Genomic DNA, 17,572 nt, shown 5'->3' on the forward strand with positions numbered 1-17,572 from the left:
AAACAGGGGAACTGAGGACAGAGACTATCTGGGAGAAAGAATAAACTTTGTCTTGTATTCATTCGCACATGCTTAAGCCCCGTATTAGTACTGAGCTGCACATATGTGCAAGTGAATAAACAAACCAGCAAGAGGGATGGCATTCACAGATGTGGAATAATGTAAAACCTGAAATGCCTTAATAGAGTGCTTTCTACATTAAATTAAAGAATCAGACATCATTAACACTTGAAAAAGTGATCATCAACTCACAGTTTGTATTTCTGGCTGCATTATGTAGCAAATGAAATACATTGCTCAACACATATGAATAAGTGAATAAGCTCTTTAATTCCCCATAAATGACACTGAAAATCCCTTTAAGCCTTGTCAAATTTCATAAGACAACTGTGGAGCAATATTAATTTGAGGAGCCTTAAATGGCCACTGCATTTAAAACTTTTGATATGTTTCAACTTGTTCTGAGCTTACCAATGCTGGATCAGCCAGCAATGCAAACTTGATCCATGACAGTAGATACCTGATCTAGCATAAAACCTTAATGGTAGAAACAGACTTATGCATCAATTTTCTCAAGTAGCTTAAGTTGCAGAGTAAATTTTGCCAGATCGACACATTCCACATCGCTATGGTAACTCCGAGATGGAACTAAGAGCCTTAAAGTAATTCATTGCATCAAGCACTAAATTGTAAGCATCTAACCTATCAACCTCATTTTGCTCCTGCAAGTGCCTCTTGTGCTTGCTCTCAGATGTTCTTACTCAATGAGATCTGCTCAATTTTCAAAGTTGGTGTGTTCTGGAAATAAGTTCTCAAACCATCATCAAATGAAAATTTAAGTAAAGCCACTAGAATAAAATTGCCCTGACAGCTTGAAGGTTAGTGGACTTAAAAAATACCCAGAACAGCCATTCAATATGATCAGTTAATACTTGTCTATGACAGGCAATTCAAACCAAATTGAAAACAGATTATCAATATATTTGTCTCCTTTATATTACTAAAAGGCTATGGAAATTCATAGAAAGTATATGAGCGTAAAAATCCTAAAGCTACTTGGAGGAAACTAACCTATGCTTGCTGGCCAAGAACTGCAGAAAAAAACTAACGAATCATCATATATATAAAACAAATACTTTGCATATACATTGTAGTAAAAAGACATAACCCTCACTACCATGACAGGAATACAGCAGAAGCTCATGAGAAGGATGAAATTACAAAGTGAAAATGGATAGTTCTTGCATCCTAGCACAGATATAACACACTCACAAATAACTGAATTGGGTTAAGAGACAGGTATTGATACACCTGAGTAGATCTCAATTGAGAGACATGCCGATAACAAACCTGCTTCTGTGCGGGGGGCCTTACTGCCTAGACCGTCTCAGGTACCACCCAAATTCATTGAAAGAATTAAGTCGGCCCTGCACAAAGCTATTTGAATGCTGGTGCAGTGAATACTGAGCTCCAGGGGCATATGACCTTGGAGAAATCATCAAACCCAGCCTGGTTCCCTATATACGTGCAGCGTGCCTGAGCTACCAGAGCTTCCCAAACCAAAAAAAGCTAAATGGAATCATTGCACAGAAGCAGTTCTTCCAGCTCGAGACCCCAGCTGGCTTCAGCAGAAATCAGAAAGCATCAACAGCATCACATGAACTCTGTATGCTTGATGTTGCAGCACTGCATTTCCCAAAGCGTATCAACTAACTTGCATTACAAGGATTTTTTCATTCTCTACAGTGACACAGTTTTCTGTTATATTCTCTGTCGTCCAACAAAATTATATCAACCTAGCCCTTAAATGGCTGTCTTTGCTAAGGGATTACTTAAAGTGTATAGATAATACTCATCTTAATTGTCAAGCACTGTGTGTCTCAGTTTTCTTCATATTTCAATTCTACTATGTTCCCCTTTCCCTGATTTCTACTATTATTTCAGGACAGCACTAAATTTTCCAGTTAAGTTTTAACAATGTATGTCCACATGGATTCTATAAAGAATTAAAAACAAACAAACAAACAACTAGAGACAAAAACATCTCTTCTATGAGGAGAGGCTGAGTGAACTGTGGCTGTTCAGCCTGGAGAAGAGCAGGCTCAGGGGGAAATCTTATCAATGTGTATAAATACATGAAGGAAGGGTACAAAGATGGTGGAGCCAGGCTGTTCTGAGTGGTGCCCAGTGACAGGCCCAGGGGCAATGGGCACAAACTGAAACACAGGAGGTTCCCTCCGAACATCAGGAAACACTTTTTCACTGTGAGGGTGACTGAGTGCTGGCACAAGTTGCCCAGAGAGACTGTGGGGTTTCCATCCATGGAGATAACCAAAAGCCAATCTGGACACAGTCCTGGGCAACCAGCTGTACGTGGCCCTGCCTGAGCAGGGCTTGTTGGCCAAGATGACCTCCAGAGGTCCCTTTCAATCTCAACCATACTTTGATTCTGTGATTACTTTTACAATAATTTCTCTTACTCCAACAAATGACAACACAGCTGATAGTGCTCTCTCTCCTCTTCAACATCAAACCAAGATGGAAAGGTACTTGTCATGTAAATGATAGATTTTTATTCTGTGAGTTTTTACGTAACAGTATTTCCTTCAATTCAACAGCAAAGTAATCACTTGCATCGCCTTCATGCAGCATTATATTTCAGGAAGGGAGGAAGTAAATGGCCTCTCCCCTATGGTACACCAGGGGAGAGTTCAGTATTTCTCAAGGGCTTTTTGAGCTTGGTCTGTCTTAAAAACAAAACAAAAAACTTTAGGGTGTGGTTTTTTTTTTGCTTTTTTTTTTTTTTTTTTTGGTCCAAACTCAATATACTTTGTGCTATGTATCAGGCATGTGCATCATAAATAAAAATAGAAGGCCTACGAGCTTTACTGAATCACTTAAAGTTTTAGCCTACGCTAGTGGAGAATTCAACTCAGTTTCTCAAACCTGCCTATTTGCAATACACTAGAAAACCAAATACAAGTAATACATTGAAGATGAAGAATTATGACTTTGAACATACAACAGCATAAAGTTTTATGTCTTATCTTCATATACTGATAGGAAGGAGACTTCTGATACTATATTTTACATAGTTCCATATATATACACACATATGAAAATTACCTAACTCGGAATTTGTAACAAATTTTAGTTTAGTTTGAAAGTATGAGGACTTCCTAAAAAATATATTTTTCCATATTTTCATTAATTCTGAGTTTATAGAACACAGAAGCCCCGTATTTACAAATTTTAAAGAAACAGAGATAACCGTGCATATGAATCAGCTTCCAACACAGCTGATATCAATATCTATTTGATCACAACTTGCTTGCAAACACTAGGCATATCTTTTGGTATTACGCAATGAATCTCATGTAAAATTTCCAGCAAGCACTCTAATTTACAAGTCACATCTTCAATCAAGAAAAAGATCATTCTCAGAGGTAGAAAAGCTACAGGAAGATCAATATACCCTACACAGGATTGAAATGATGGATAGAAGAGCTTAAAGAAGCTTCCAGTGGTTGGTTCTGAAATGCAAAGCTCTAGCTAATCTTGTTGTTTTCCTCCTTCTCTCCCCACCTCCCCCCAACCAAAAACCAACCAACCAAACAAAAAAACCCAACAACAACAAAACCAAACCAAACCCAAATAAAACCCAAACTCTCTTTAACAACAAAACTGTTAGGAGGAAATACGTGCTGTGCCAGCAGAAAGCCTACTTGCTTTGCTGAAGCTTCCAACAAAGGCCTGGTTAAACTCACATGGAACTGAACTAGCTACAGTGCCTATGAGCAGAGGTTCACTTCTGTCTTCCCCAACACAGTAAAGTAACAATAACTCTGGCACAGGAACAGAACAGAAAGTCAGGACTAAAGCAGCTAAATTCCCCATAGCGTAACTGCAAACATCCTAAGAGAACAAGAACATAAAAATAACTTACTACAAGGTAAAATATAATGTGGACATACAGTACGCTTGCTATTCAGTTGTAACTTCATAGTTGCCTGCCTAGTAGTAGCGGCTATTAGTCTGTCCTTCTTTGCTCAGTGTCACGCTTATCTCATGCTACTTTAACTTGTTATTTCTTTATGTAGTTATACCCTTGTGGGGACTAATCTGTCTTCTGAACTACCTACAATAACAACCCTAATCACCCCAACACAGACACCAACCAAAGGTTAAACTATCCACTTATCCATCAGAAACAGCTTCCGGCAGACCTGGTTTCACTCATTTGACAACACCAAGAGCTGCAGAAGTTGTAAACTAGGAAGGTCTTAAGCTATGAAGTGCACCTCACGGAAAACTTCTCAGAAATACCACTGTTGGTAAAACAGGGAGGGGTTTAAAGAAGTCACAACTGGAGAAGGTTTAGCTGTCTTCTCTACCAGTAACTTCAGAGTGCTACAAAAACTCTCAGGTTTCACGCAGGAATTACTGTTTTCTGGGAGGTCTGCAGGGGCCTTGGCTCCTCTTTCCTTCAGTGTTACAAACAAACCTCTTACTCGTGTTTCCTGTACTTCCTTTGAAAAGACAACACTCAGTCTCTCCCTTCTGCCAATAGCAACAGCTTTGATTACGTCTTTATCTGCACTTTTCCATCCTGTCCTTACTAATAGGAGCCCCTTTCCCAAATCAGGTAGTAAACCCACTGTTTTGCCTCTAAGTTGTCATTCTACCTCACTGCAGCTGGAGCAGTAGCCAACAAGACTATATATTTTTGCTTACTTTTTTAAAGTAACAAATGAAAGACTTTGGTTGACAATAACAAAAGCCGGAACAAACCAAGAATTAGTCATTCGAACAGCTGAAGTTGTCTTCTTCCTAATTTCCTCTTATTTAGACTGCCATTTAAGCTGAGCTATAATGAACTGTTTTGAGGTAGCCCCATTCTGCTGCGTATTCATACAAACTAAAAATCTGGTGAAATGCTGATCATGACAAGGGCTGGCACATAGTCACAATGTGTGTAACTCTGCATTGAGAGCTGTTACCAAGACACCCCTTTCTCACAAAAGCATAATCAATATGCTCTTCCCACATGGCTTCTGCCAGTAGGACCCATCTGAATTTCAAAGGCTACATGCAAAACAGAGATACTTCACAATATCTGAACCAACAAAAAAAAAAATAATCCCAAACCGTAAGCAGCGCCAGGAACTTACTATGAAGAAACAACAATACTTTATGCTTTTGTACTCAAAGATTAGCTTAATATAACTGGAATCAAGTCCCCAGGAAGTTACAAATTACTTTATTTTGGAAATAACTAGAAGAAAAATAATCTCCTGAAAAAATAAATGTAGGATAAATGTTCAAACCCCTTCTTTATGATTTTCATTACAGCTATTTCAAATTTTGACAATGTTGAGCTTTTGTAGCCATAAAGAAAAATAAATGGCAGACCTTAAAGCTAGTTCTAACAGTGTAAGCTGCATCCCTTCAGGAAAGGGCACTCACCAAACACAGTAATCAAAGAGCATCTTAATAATCACATAAAAAAAAAAAAAAAGTTTTTTCACCCACTATGCTTCAGCTTGAATTATAGTCATATGTATACATGGGAAAACATTCGAGGCTTAAGAACAGGGATGAGACATTTAAGCCACAGTTTTATTTCTAAATTTCAAGCATCTCATTTTGTACTGTACTTGCTTATGCAAAGATGATCGGGAATAGGACACAAATTTAATTTAAATACACAGGTGCAAACCAAAACCTTGTAGAACATCTGGAATACTGTATGAAGGAGGGACTTCCAAACCATACCACTCACATAAGTAGCATTAGAAAAATGGTATCAAAATGCTCTAGCAGATGTGGAGCTGCTGCTATTGAAACCAATGGAAGAAGCTGTAACAGACATTTGGAGGATCAAGCAGAGATACAGGACATGAAGGATGACTGTACACAAGTGCTGTGCGTCTAAAGGAACAGTGCTGATTTCTTCACAAAGTGAATTTGCTTCAAACTAGAAGAGCAAAGTTGCTAGACATTACATACATTTCCATATTTTTCATTAACATGTATCTTATTGTCTGTTACCAGCTGTGACGTTACTGCTGCTGGAAAATGGAAGGGTGTTTTTCCAAAAAACTACGAAATCCCAGTCATCTGACTATCATTTGCTTCTGTAGCCAAGCGCTCTGAAGCATGGTTCAAAGACAAAGCAGCTTCTAAGTCACTAGCTGACCACATGATGCTAGTTGTTTAATCCTATGATATTTCGTTAAAATGTCTTTATAGCAGCAGTCTCTAAAGAGAAAGGTAAGAAAAACCAAAATAAATTTCAGCATGCACACTTATATTTCAGCCTGCTTAAAAGGATCCTGAGAAGTGCCAATGCACATTGAAATTCTCCCATTCTGTAGAGGAATGCTCAGTACCAAGCTCTCCATTGCTCCATGGCAAGCCTCAGGCAGCATTCCAAACATACTTGACATTCAATAAGAATCACCAGTCTCACTTTCTCTGCATCCTCTCAAATTATCAGAAACCTCAGTTACAACCATAGAAACTGAAACAACCCGAGGTCAGGGAAGAGCAGGTGGAAAGCTAGTGCTAAGAATGAATTCCACCTTTAAACATTGACAAAAATAAAGAATTTTTTTTTAAATCTGACCACATTAAACATTTTTTTCACCGAAGCATAAAATTCAAGTGACCTTGAAATTACAATCATACCAAATTCCACTGCTTTCTACATCAATAGTTTCTATGAAGAAAACAATCAGTTTATTCTCAAATACCTTTTGGCATGTTAAAGCAAGAGAAGGTACCTCTCACATACATTCTCTGCAAATCTACATGTAAGAATCCAAGAATGCAGACAAAACAGACTGCACCTCTCAAGAGAACTGAACTTTTAAACTAACTTAGGAAACTATTCAGACTTACCATTGGATCTGACCTGCACCTTAGCCCTCTAAATCCAATAATACCAGATGCTTAAGAGGAAAGTAAAAAGACTCTTGCAAAGACCATGTAATTTTCAGCCCATCAGAGTCTTCTGCAATCTATTTTGTAACATTTGGAAACTACCTTAAATAGAGAGGCATGAGACTATCAGCCTTTGTTGACATTAAGCAGAATCAGGCTGAACAGCACTGAGACAATCACTAGCTCCATGCTAGACTCCAGACTGCAAGGAAGTCTAACAGCAATAAGTTAAAAAAATCTACTTGAGTTATAAAAAAATACATTTTTTTTAATTGTTCTGGTTCTGTCACTTCTCAATGTCACTCAGCATGAATTGCCTTTCAAATCCTTGTTGAGACAAAAACCTTTGAAAAGCATACTCTCATCTGTTGTAGATATCAGATTTCAAGACATACTTAACCTTTAACCTAAGGTCTAGCATGATATTTATTTTTACCACACCTCAGTATTATTAAACTGCTCCAAAATACGTTTTAGTCCCCCTCCTCTCTCTCTCTCCCCCCGCCTCCTTCCTGCTTTTTTTAATAGTAATGTCCCATCATCATCTATCCTTCAGCAGGTCAGCACAACAATCATTAAGATGTTCTCACATATATACTGGTCTAGAACTCCAATAGATCATTTTTTTGCATGCATAACAGCACAGTTACATAGGCTGCTGTTTTTCTAATTCTACAGTATGCACATTATCAATAACTGGAAACAATATATCATGTTAACAGGAAAAGAGAATGTTTAATCAATTGGATGAATTGACTGGAATCCCCAGGGAAGCTGCTTTTAATGAAATGGAAATTTATGTCAGTTCAAAGCACTGAAGTATGAGTTTTTCCAACATTCACCAATCCTATGATGAAGAAGACCACACTGAAGCCCTCAATTGGACAAAGCCAAGTATGAAATTCTAAGTATTCATAAACAAAATAACGAGAATATAAACAACACAGCATGAATTACAAAAAAATTCTAGACCATTTAAAAAGATATTAAAAAGAAATAACAAGTTGAAAGTTTAGATGTCTCCTATTATCCTAGACATCTAGATACTACCAGTTATTTCCAAATTTTAAGTCTAGCTGCATGTCTTCTCAACAGTAGAATCTTTTTTTAATCAAAAACAGAAATATAAAACTATTATGACATACCTTTAGGTGCCTTAGAAAGCACACATATATAAATAAACCTTTCAACTGTCTGCTAAACATACCTTCCATGTCAATATCATACCACGAGTTCATTAAGTCTTCACATGTCAGGTGGTTGGGCAGCTTCTCTCTCAAAGTCACTTGAAGAAGCTACTTCATTTTTAGAACTCAATGCTTCTTGGCAGTAACACTGACAATACGCACAACTTTATTCTAAGCCATCCAGTCCACTTTTGAAACACTCACGTTTTCAAGACCAGCTACGAGGTGATTTTCCAAATACCTGTACCACTTTTTCTCCCAAAACCTCTAGTAACCTAGTACATTTCACACCTCACAACTCCAAATCCCACAATGGTTAGCCAAAGACTGCAGGCACTTGGTAAGTATACGAGCATGAATTACAGGAAACAATTATTAGTTGTGCATGACATGTGAAACTCAGACCTATCCTTGGATGACTTAGCCATCCCAATGCATCAGCAAAAATAAGATGCTGGCTCCTCACACCCCAATTTTGACAGTGTTTAGACTTTAAATGTATGAGTCAGGGATTAAGAGTCAACTCTTTCTCCTAACAGCACAAGACTTATCTCTTAATAGCAGGCACTAGGGAAGGCACAAGAAATCCTAGGACAGCTAAAAATTAAGGTTGAAACTCCCAGCCCTCACATTTCTCCCACATTAGGCACACGCGTGACCTTCACAGAAAGACTGAGGCTCCATGCAATACATGACCGGGACCAGGGTAACCGCAGTCCTGGCATCCCATCTCCTCTGCCCCGGCGGCCCCGCACCTGCAGCCTGTCCCCGTCCCGCACGCAGGTCACAGAACACAAAAAGCGACGCAAACCGCCTCCCCCGCGACACGCACAGGGAAGGGCCGCCCTGGGAGAACCCCCCCGCTCCCCGCAGCCCGCTCCAGCACCGCCCGCCGCTCCCGCCCCCCCGTCCCCTGGGCCGGGTCACTTACTGAGCTGCCCGGAGCCGGGGTCCCTGCCGCCCGCTCCCCCGAGCACGCTGCCGCCCAGGCCGCCCAGGGCCCCGCCGGCGGGCGGCGTGCCGCTCTGCCGCTCGAAGTTGCCCGGGTTGGAGAAGAAATCGCGAAGCCGGGGCAGCTCCCGGCCGCTCTCCAGCAGCTCCGTGTGCAGCTCCAGCGCCGTCAGCAAGAACTGGTCCCGCAGGAGCTGCGCCGCTATCGCGTCCATCGGCACCCGCGGCGGCTCCCCCGCGCCGGGGCCCGAACCGGCCCCGCCGCCCGCCCCCGCACCGCCGCTGCCATCGCCCGGCGCCGCCGCACGGAAACCTGGCAGCTCCTCGGGGCTCCCCGCGGCTCCTGCCGCCTCCCGCTGCTGCCGCGGGTACGCCGGCCCGCCCGGCTCGTTGCTGCTGCTGCTGCCGCCGCCGGGCCTGGACTCCTCGGGCTCGTCCTCCTCGGAGTCGCTGAGGAAGGGGTTCACGCTGGTGCCCCCGCCCGTCGCCGCCATCTTACAACCCAACACGGCGCGACCACCGCCGAGGCGCTACCGCGGCAAAGGCTGCGCGGAACCGCCGCCGCAGCCAGTTCCGACGGAGCCGGGGCCGCTGCCAGCCCCTGCGCTGCTGCGGGCGCTGCCGCCGGCAGCAACACCGACTCCCGCCCGCCTCCTCCGCCGCCTCCCACCGGCCCCACTACCGCTTCCGGATCCCCGCACTCGCGAGAGCTCCCCCAGCCAACCGCGAGCGGCGCCCCGGCACTCAGACCCGCCCCCTCCGCGCGGGAGCCGGGCAGCAGCTGGGGGCGGGGCCTGAAGGAACAGCAGGTGCCTTGCCGAGGGGCGTGGCTTGCGGGCCACGCCCGGGCGGGGGGCGTGGCCAGGGAGAAGGAACTTCCAGGCGGAAGTGGAAGTTGCCGGGGTTCGTGGTGGGGGAGATGAGTGAGTTCTGGCGCTTGCGCACTGAGCGCTTCCCGCAGGGGCAGGGGGGCGGCAGCTGCTGGGCCGGGTACCTGGCGCTGGGTCTCTCTTGGCGGGGTCCCTTATTGCGGGGCTGGGCGCAGGACTGCGCCTTCCGGCCTCCGGAGAGCTATGACTAGTCTAGGGGCCTTGCGGCGGCCACCCAGCCTGTGGCTTAAGGGCGTCGCTGGGGTGGGAGCGGTGCGGGGCTCGGCTTCCGTGCCCGGGATGGTGCCCAGGCCGCAGGGCACCCGTCGGCTGTCTCGATGCCCGGTTTGTGTCGGCTGGAACCGTGTGGGGCCTCTGGGCCATGCGGGTTCTTGGGAGGGTGAGCCCTCTGCCCCCAATGGGCGTGAGCATCAGCTGTGCTTGGTAGGCCTGGAGTTAGGGGGGTGTTAATAAGTTGTGGATCTGGAAGCATGTCGCTTTCACTCTTACAAAAAGAGTGTAAAGGTGTTACCTGGCAAGAAACTTGAAGCCACAATGTAGCAACTGGTGATACTTGCTACTGTGGAAAGTTTGGCTCACTAGAAATGACACAAAACAGGGTCAGCATTGGTTTCTGTGGTTTCTTTGAAAAAATTGTCCTGTTCTATTTGCACTGTACTGATAGGAGTTCTGATAAAGCTGATTGACTACAGCTTTGGGGCTGAACCTTAGGAATAAAAGGAGAATTTATAACCTTTGGAAGAAGGGGCAGGCTACTCAGGAGGACTACAAGGATACCATGAAGTTATGCAGGGAGAAAATTAGAAGCACCAAAGCTTAACTAGAACTGAAACTGGCTATTGCTGTAAAAGGGAACAAAAAATGCTTCTATAAATACATCAGCAACAAAAGGACGGCTAAGGAGAATCTCCACCCTCTGGTGGATGTGGGTGGGAATATAGTGACAGAGATGAGGGAAAGGCTGAGGGGTTAAATGCCTTCTTTTCCGCAGTCTTTAATAGTAAGACCAGTTATGCCTCAGGTACCCAGCCCCCTGAGCTGGAAAACAGGGATGGGGAGCAGAATGAAGCCCCAGTAATCCAAGGGGAAATAGTTAGTGACCTGTTACACCACTTAGACACACACAAGTCTATGGGGCCAGATGGGATCCACCCAAGAGTTCTGAGGGAGCTGGTGGAGGTGATCACCAAGCCACTTTCCATTATCTTTCAGTAGTCCTGGTGAACTGGGGAGGTCACAGTTGACTGGAGGTTGGCAAATGTGACACCCATCTATAAGAAGGGCTGGAAGGAGGATCTGGGGAATTACATGTCTGTCAGTTTGACCTTAGTGCCAGCGAAGGTCATGGAGCAGCTCATCTTGAGTGACATCATGTGACACATATAGAACAACCAGGTGATCAAGCCCAGTCATCATGGGTTTATAAAAGGCATGTCCTGCCTGACCAGCCTGATCTTCTGTGACAAGGTGACCCGCTTAGTGAATGAGGGAAAGGCTGTGGATATTTAGACTTCAGCAAGGCCTTTGACACCATATCCCACAGCATTCTCCTGGAGAAGCTGCAGCTCATGGTCTGGATGGGTGAACTCTGCGATGGATAAAGAACTGGCTGGATGGCCGGGCCCAAAGAGTTGTGGTGAATGGAGCCCAATCCAGTTGGCAGCTGGTCACGAGTGGTGTTCCCCAGGGCTCAGTATTGGGGCCAGTTCTGTTTAATCTCTTTATCAATGATCAGGACAAGGGGATCAAGTGCACCCTTAAGTTTGCAGATGACACCAAGTTGGGTGGGAGTGTTGATCTGCTGGAGAGTAGGAAGGCCATACAGACGGATCTGGACAGGCTGGATCATTGGGCTGAGGCCAATTGTATGAGGTTTAACAAGGCCAAGTGTCGGGTCCTGCACTTGGGTCACAACAAGCCCAGGCAGAGCTACAGGCTCAGGGAAGAGCGGCTGGAAAGCTGCCTGGGGGAAAAGGATCTGGGGGTGTTGATTGAGAGACGGCTGAACATGAGCCAGCAGTGTGCCCAGGTGGCCAAAAAGGCCAACAGCATCCTGGTTTGTATCAGCAATACTGTGGCCAGCAGCACTAGCGAAGTGATCGTCCCCCTGTACTTGGTGTTGGTGACACCCCACCTTGAATCCTGTGTTCAGTTTTGGGGCCCTCATGACAAGAAAGACATTGAGGTGCTAGGGAGAATTCAGACGAGGATGATGAAGGTGGTGAGGGGTCAGGAGCATAAGTCTGATGAGGAGCAGCTGAGGGAACTGGGGCTGTTTAGCCTGGAGAAAAGGAGGCTAAGGGGAGACCATATCTTTCTCTACAACTGTCTGAAATGAAGTTGCTACTTGGGAGAAAAGACCAACACCCTCCACACTACAAGTGATGAGAGGAAATGGCCTCAAGTTGCGCCAGTGAATGTTCAGATTGAATATTAGGAAAAAATTCTTCATGGAAAGGGTTGTCAGGCACTGGAACAGGCTGCCCAGGGAAGTGGTGGAGTCACCATCCCTGGAGGGCTTTGAGAGATGTAGAGATAAAGTTCTTAGGAACGTGGTTTAGTGCCAGAGTTAGGTTATGGTTGGACTCAATGATCCTAAGGGTCTCTGCCAACAAAAATGATTCTGTGATTTGCTTTACTTAGAACAAAATTTGGGCTGAAATTGTTGCAGTAAAATAGTGACAACATTTTGCAGTGATACTGAAAATTTGTGTGTGACCGTTCTGCAAATTGGTTAAAAGTGAATCAAAACTGTATGTATAGTATTGAAAGTTGACTGGCTTTTCTAGTATTACTTGATTTAGAAGCAATATGCAGTACATTGACCTCAAACTTCTCCATTAATAATATGTGAGTGCACCATAAAAGACTAGATTTTTCCTTCTGTTTTTAATTTGAATAAATTTTGGTAAACAATTTGCATTGTCTTGTAATAAACTTTTTTTTTTTTTTTAATAATTGTTTTATGTTGTTGATATTACACAAAAGAAAGTAAGTAGTGGAGTGTGAACTGGTTGTAGCAGAAACAACTATGGTTGTTTATGCTAGGAGTTGGAACTACATGATTTCTAAGGTCCTTTCCAACCCAAACCATTCTATGATTCTACAGTAAAATGCAGATATACTGAAAATTGTTTGAATTTCCACTCAGACCACAATTAATATAAGAACAAAAATATCTATTTGTTGGTGTTCTGTTGGAATTAGGAGCCCTTAAAGAATTATTGTGCTTTTTCCTTTCATTTCTGGACAGTGAAAGCATGTTAAGTACAAACTTGGTAGTATTTGATATGCTCTTGTGCTTCTTCCCATAAAATGGAGAGAAAAAAACTTACTGATGTCCTATAGCAGCCTCTAGTGGCCATCGGCAATCTTTACATGTGTGCCTTGAAGTTTAAACATAGTTCAAACACTAAATTCTACTTTTCTTTTAAGGGACTAATTTCTGACGACTTATGTGTGCTGTTGCAGTAAGGACTAACTTTTTTCACCCTTCCTCACCTAAAATAGTGTAAAAGTATTCCTCTGTTCATTTGGGTTTATGTAAGTGACAGAAATATTTATAGATGATGCTCAGTTGCACGTAAATAAGGTATGGATGGCTGGGGTGAAGTTAGCACGGCTCAAATATGTATTCCAGAGCAGAAGAATATAGGGAGAAAAATGTGCTTTTAACAATATGCTTAAAAAACGTTTCTTATGTTACACCAAATGCATATTGTTTTGAGAGACCTGAGAAAAAAAAAAAAACCTGATAAGGAAAGTATAGTACCTTGGCGGATATGTGAGGCAGAAAAAGATGCGTAAGTTCTGGAAACAAAGCATTATATAGGGTACTAGAGGCTGACACCAATAAATTATTTTTTTCTTTGTTAACTTGCTAGTCATTCTGAGAGAGGCAGATTGTGCATCAAACTCTGTCTCTTACTGGACTGAATGTTTCCTTCTAACTTTTAAAGGACTCAAGTTCTATATCTGAAGAACAACATACCTAAATACATCTCAGAAAGCTTGATTTCTAAAAACAGGTCTGTCAAGCCAAGTATTCAAAGTACAAGGAGCTTGTAGAAAAAAAAATTCGGAGTTTTTTGGAGGTGATGGTATATACATTTTTCAGTCTATGCATGTTTTTTCATGAACTTTTGAACTTTCTATTCTTGAGATGGAAAATAAGTAGAAAGATTTCACTATTTGCTTTTAGTGTATTGATTTTGGTAGGGGTGTTAAATCTTGAATTAATGCTTGAAAGTTTAATGAACATATGACCAGTTTTGGGTTCCCTCTATGCTGCTTGGTGGGGCCATGTGTGCGTAAAGTGTGATTTCTTTCTGTGCTACTTTGGTGCAGTGTCAACTGCTCTCACAGTGAGTCGAGCTATAAAAGGTTTTCTATTTCAGCTCCTACAGATAAGGTTAATTTCATTAAAAAAAAAATCCTTTTAGGTCCATATTGTTTTTTTCTGTTCTGAATACATGAAATGTGTGAATTAATGTGCTCTAATGAGTCCTACAGTGAAGCGGAGTAGGTTTTTCATCTGATTTGAGTCCTGGTCAAGGCACAGGAGACAAAATAATGGAGGAAAATCTGAAGCAAGTCAGATTTCTGGTTTAAAATAATGCAGATCTGTGAGTTCTGCTGACTCTTGCTTAAATCTTCCTGTAAAATTGAGCTACCTGAAACAATCTTTTTCCATGTGTGTTTACCTAAGACTAACTTTTACCCCATTTCAAAATAAACTTTACAGGAGTTACAATTTTTATGTTTATTATTATTATGTTTATTTATTTATGTTTACTTTTATGTATTTTCAGTGCTTTGTAAACTCCCTAAGCTCAATAATATGTTGATATTCTGCAGGAGCTGAATAATCCAAATGTTGAGACTCATAATGTTGGTAGTTTATGCTTCAAAACCTCTGCTATTTCTCTGAAATTTTATCTGCCTTTCCAACTAAGGAAAGGGAATAGGAGGAAAAGGGAGAACCACTTATAAGTTGGAAAAGTTAAAAATGCTTTACTAATGCTGCTAATAAATAGGGAAAATAATACAAAATATACAAAACCAATCTTGAATTTCCCAGTGTAATGCAGTGGTGGAGCTGGTGCTGCTCCAGTGCTGCAGGGCGGGTACCTGGAGGTCCTGGGCTGGACTCCGCAGTAAACCGGAAGTGGATTCAGGGATGCAGGGACTGGAGCCAGGCCTAGGATCACAAGCAGAACAGGCAGGGTCCTCTTCAGGTATCAGCCACGGTCAAAGAGCCTGAGATTCTGGTGGTCTCCTGCTTTTATAGGATGTATGATGTGTATGAGATGGATTACTTAGTTGGTCAGTTTTAGTCACCTGTTCTGTTCACCCCTATTTGCAAGTACACCCCTCTCACTTATGGGACGTGCAAAATTTATCAGTGACCTTGACTGCCAGAGCAATAAGTCTAAACCTGAGCCTCTTCTGCGTACCATTGCTACTGTTATCAGCTCTGGAGCAAACAGTGTCGGAAAAACATGCAGCCAACTTCAGGAAAGTACAGTTACTTAGAAGAACTTACCTGAAAGGAAGATTCACTAAAAGATAACTGGTCTTGTTTTAAACAAAACCAGGACACCATTAATATGATAATGTCCCATGAAGTCAGATGAGGACCTGAATTAAACAAAGTAACCACCCCAAATCCCTTTGAATCGAATTTTGGCTGTGTTTTTCTACCTCTAAAACTGTTGTTTTAAAGCATTACTGTGAACAGTGGATATTTGGAAGCCTACTGTCAAAAACACATTGAGTAAATGCACTTGGAGCTGAAGGAGTATTGTAGAAAACTTGTTCAAGCTTCACCATGTGTGTATTATGTCTTTATGAGAATGAATAGAGAGAAAAAAATGCTGTTACAATTGAGTGAGGAGACATGATTTGGGAATAAAAGATAAGACCTTTTATGGCACCATAGGCACTAGAGTACTGAATTGCTTGGGCTTCATTCACCCTAATCTGGAAGACAGAGTGAATTGTCTGGAAGTGCAGGCTGCACAGAAGGCTATTGTGGAGGAGAAGAGACCACTGTGTCCAAGATGGTCTGCCTTGCCTTGCCGTGGTGAGGGACAGTGTAGGTGGGGAGGGGAAACGGTGTGCTGAAGTATGAAAGCAATAACTTTTGAGTTCTCAGGTTTAAAGATAAAAAATTCAACTGAAAAGCTGTTTTACCTGAATTTGTTAATGTGACTTTTATTGAAGCTTTGTGGAGGTCAAGACAATTATGGTTTGACATAGGAAAGGTCTTACTTATTTCTGTCACTGCAGAAGCATGGACCAAGTTGCACAGATGTTGCTGTACTAACTTCATGCCTCTGCTCTGTGGTTTTGAAGGTTGCCTGCTTCACCTTATTCCTATTAAAGTTAGTATTTGCACATAGTCTGGTTTTGTTTGTTTTTGTGTTGTTGGTGTGGTTTTTTTGTTTGTTTGTTTTTAATTACATTGTCTTTATACAGCCTGCTGTTCTTCACTCATGTTCAATTATAAGGGGAAAATACAAGAGATTTGAGCTAGCCTGTGAAGGTCATGAAATAAACTTTAGTGTTAATAAAAGGAATAGAAATAGTGTGAGATGTGGACTTTGGAGAACAGAGTAGGAGTCCAAGGATGAGCTTTGAACATGCTGAGTTAGCACTGTTTTGGGAGGAGATGCATTCCTGTCCTGGTGCCAACGCAGAGGTTTGTTTTGGGAATTAGACTAGGGAATTAAACTACAGCAAAGTTACATTTACTCTTCATTCCTGTTTTTCCCTTGAGGTTATTTTCAGTTGAATTCATTCTGCGGTCTTCTTGACTGTGCACTTGTACAGATGGGTGTGCCAGCCCAAGGAAGAGGGAACAGGGGATGACAGGACAACTGTCTGCAGCTGTACTTGCTTTGTTTTCCTTCTAGCATTTGTGACTGTGAAGACCTCTTGTTCTTCTAACTGCTACTCTCATGTCAGCTATTTTTGATGCAAAAACTGATAAAATGTATTTTCCTTGCTGTTCTTAAGTATTTTGGAAAACATGCTTTTAATGACAAGCAAATTCCTACAGATAGTAGGGGACAGGTGAGTTAACCGCTTTATAGGAGCGAATAGTGGGCTTTTTCTGTCATCTCAAAACTAGCTGTTTGTATTTCCCTGAGAGCAGATACTAAGACGGATGGACTTTGCCTTTGTGTTCCTGACATGAAAGTGTATTTGATGTCTCTCTCTCGTAATAGTAACTGTCTACTCTTTGTAATCTTCTGTGATACCTACCAGTGTTGTATTGCTTCCCTGCTTTTGCCAGCAGAGAGGTCAGGAAGCTACAAATGATTCTCCATTTTTGTGGGGAAGGCATAAAATGAGAATCAAAGTGATGTTGTTCCTCTTGTGTTCTCCAGATTTCTGGGTCTCTAAGTGTTTTCGTCTTGGTCTCTGAGCTCTTTTTCTACAACGAAACTGTTTCCATCTGTTTTGCTGGAATGTTTGAGTGGTGGGGAGCTTTAATTTTGCATCAGCAGTGCACCATATTGCAAAGAGACAGAATATTGGTCGTTTCCAGGAATCTTTTCCTGGCTCTTTAATTGTTAGAGTCAGTCACCAGCT

General features: G+C 42.4%; 2 protein-coding genes across 10 annotated transcripts in view; one reads left to right on the forward strand and one right to left on the reverse strand.

Moving 5' to 3' along the window:
- Window positions 1-9,743, reverse strand: part of RELCH (RAB11 binding and LisH domain, coiled-coil and HEAT repeat containing) — an 83,167-nt gene extending 73,424 nt beyond the window's left edge. For 2 of the 4 annotated variants that reach the window (XM_065052564.1, XM_065052562.1), the window contains exon 1: window positions 9,064-9,739. In XM_065052564.1, the coding sequence (XP_064908636.1) occupies window positions 9,064-9,577 (514 nt within the window). In that variant the 5' untranslated portion in view covers window positions 9,578-9,739. Of the gene's footprint in view, window positions 1-9,063 lie in introns of all 4 variants that reach the window. The other 2 variants (XR_010470319.1, XM_065052563.1) reach the window with 2 other exon arrangements.
- PIGN (phosphatidylinositol glycan anchor biosynthesis class N) overlaps window positions 1-17,572 on the forward strand; it is a 287,637-nt gene that overhangs the window by 171,641 nt on the left and 98,424 nt on the right. The window contains exon 1 of one of the 6 annotated variants that reach the window (XM_065052575.1): window positions 9,874-10,006. The exons of 1 other annotated variant lie outside the window; for it this stretch is intronic. Coding sequence is in view for 2 of the 5 variants with exons in the window: in XM_065052572.1 (XP_064908644.1) it covers window positions 10,157-10,396 (240 nt within the window). In the remaining 3 variants the exon portion in view is untranslated. Of the gene's footprint in view, window positions 1-9,873; window positions 10,007-10,051; window positions 10,397-17,572 lie in introns of those variants that run through there. 4 more of the 6 variants (XM_065052573.1, XM_065052574.1, XM_065052572.1 and 1 more) reach the window with 4 other exon arrangements.

This window comes from Columba livia, chromosome 2 (genome assembly GCF_036013475.1).
Source record: "Columba livia isolate bColLiv1 breed racing homer chromosome 2, bColLiv1.pat.W.v2, whole genome shotgun sequence".
Lineage (NCBI taxonomy): Eukaryota > Metazoa > Chordata > Aves > Columbiformes > Columbidae > Columba > Columba livia.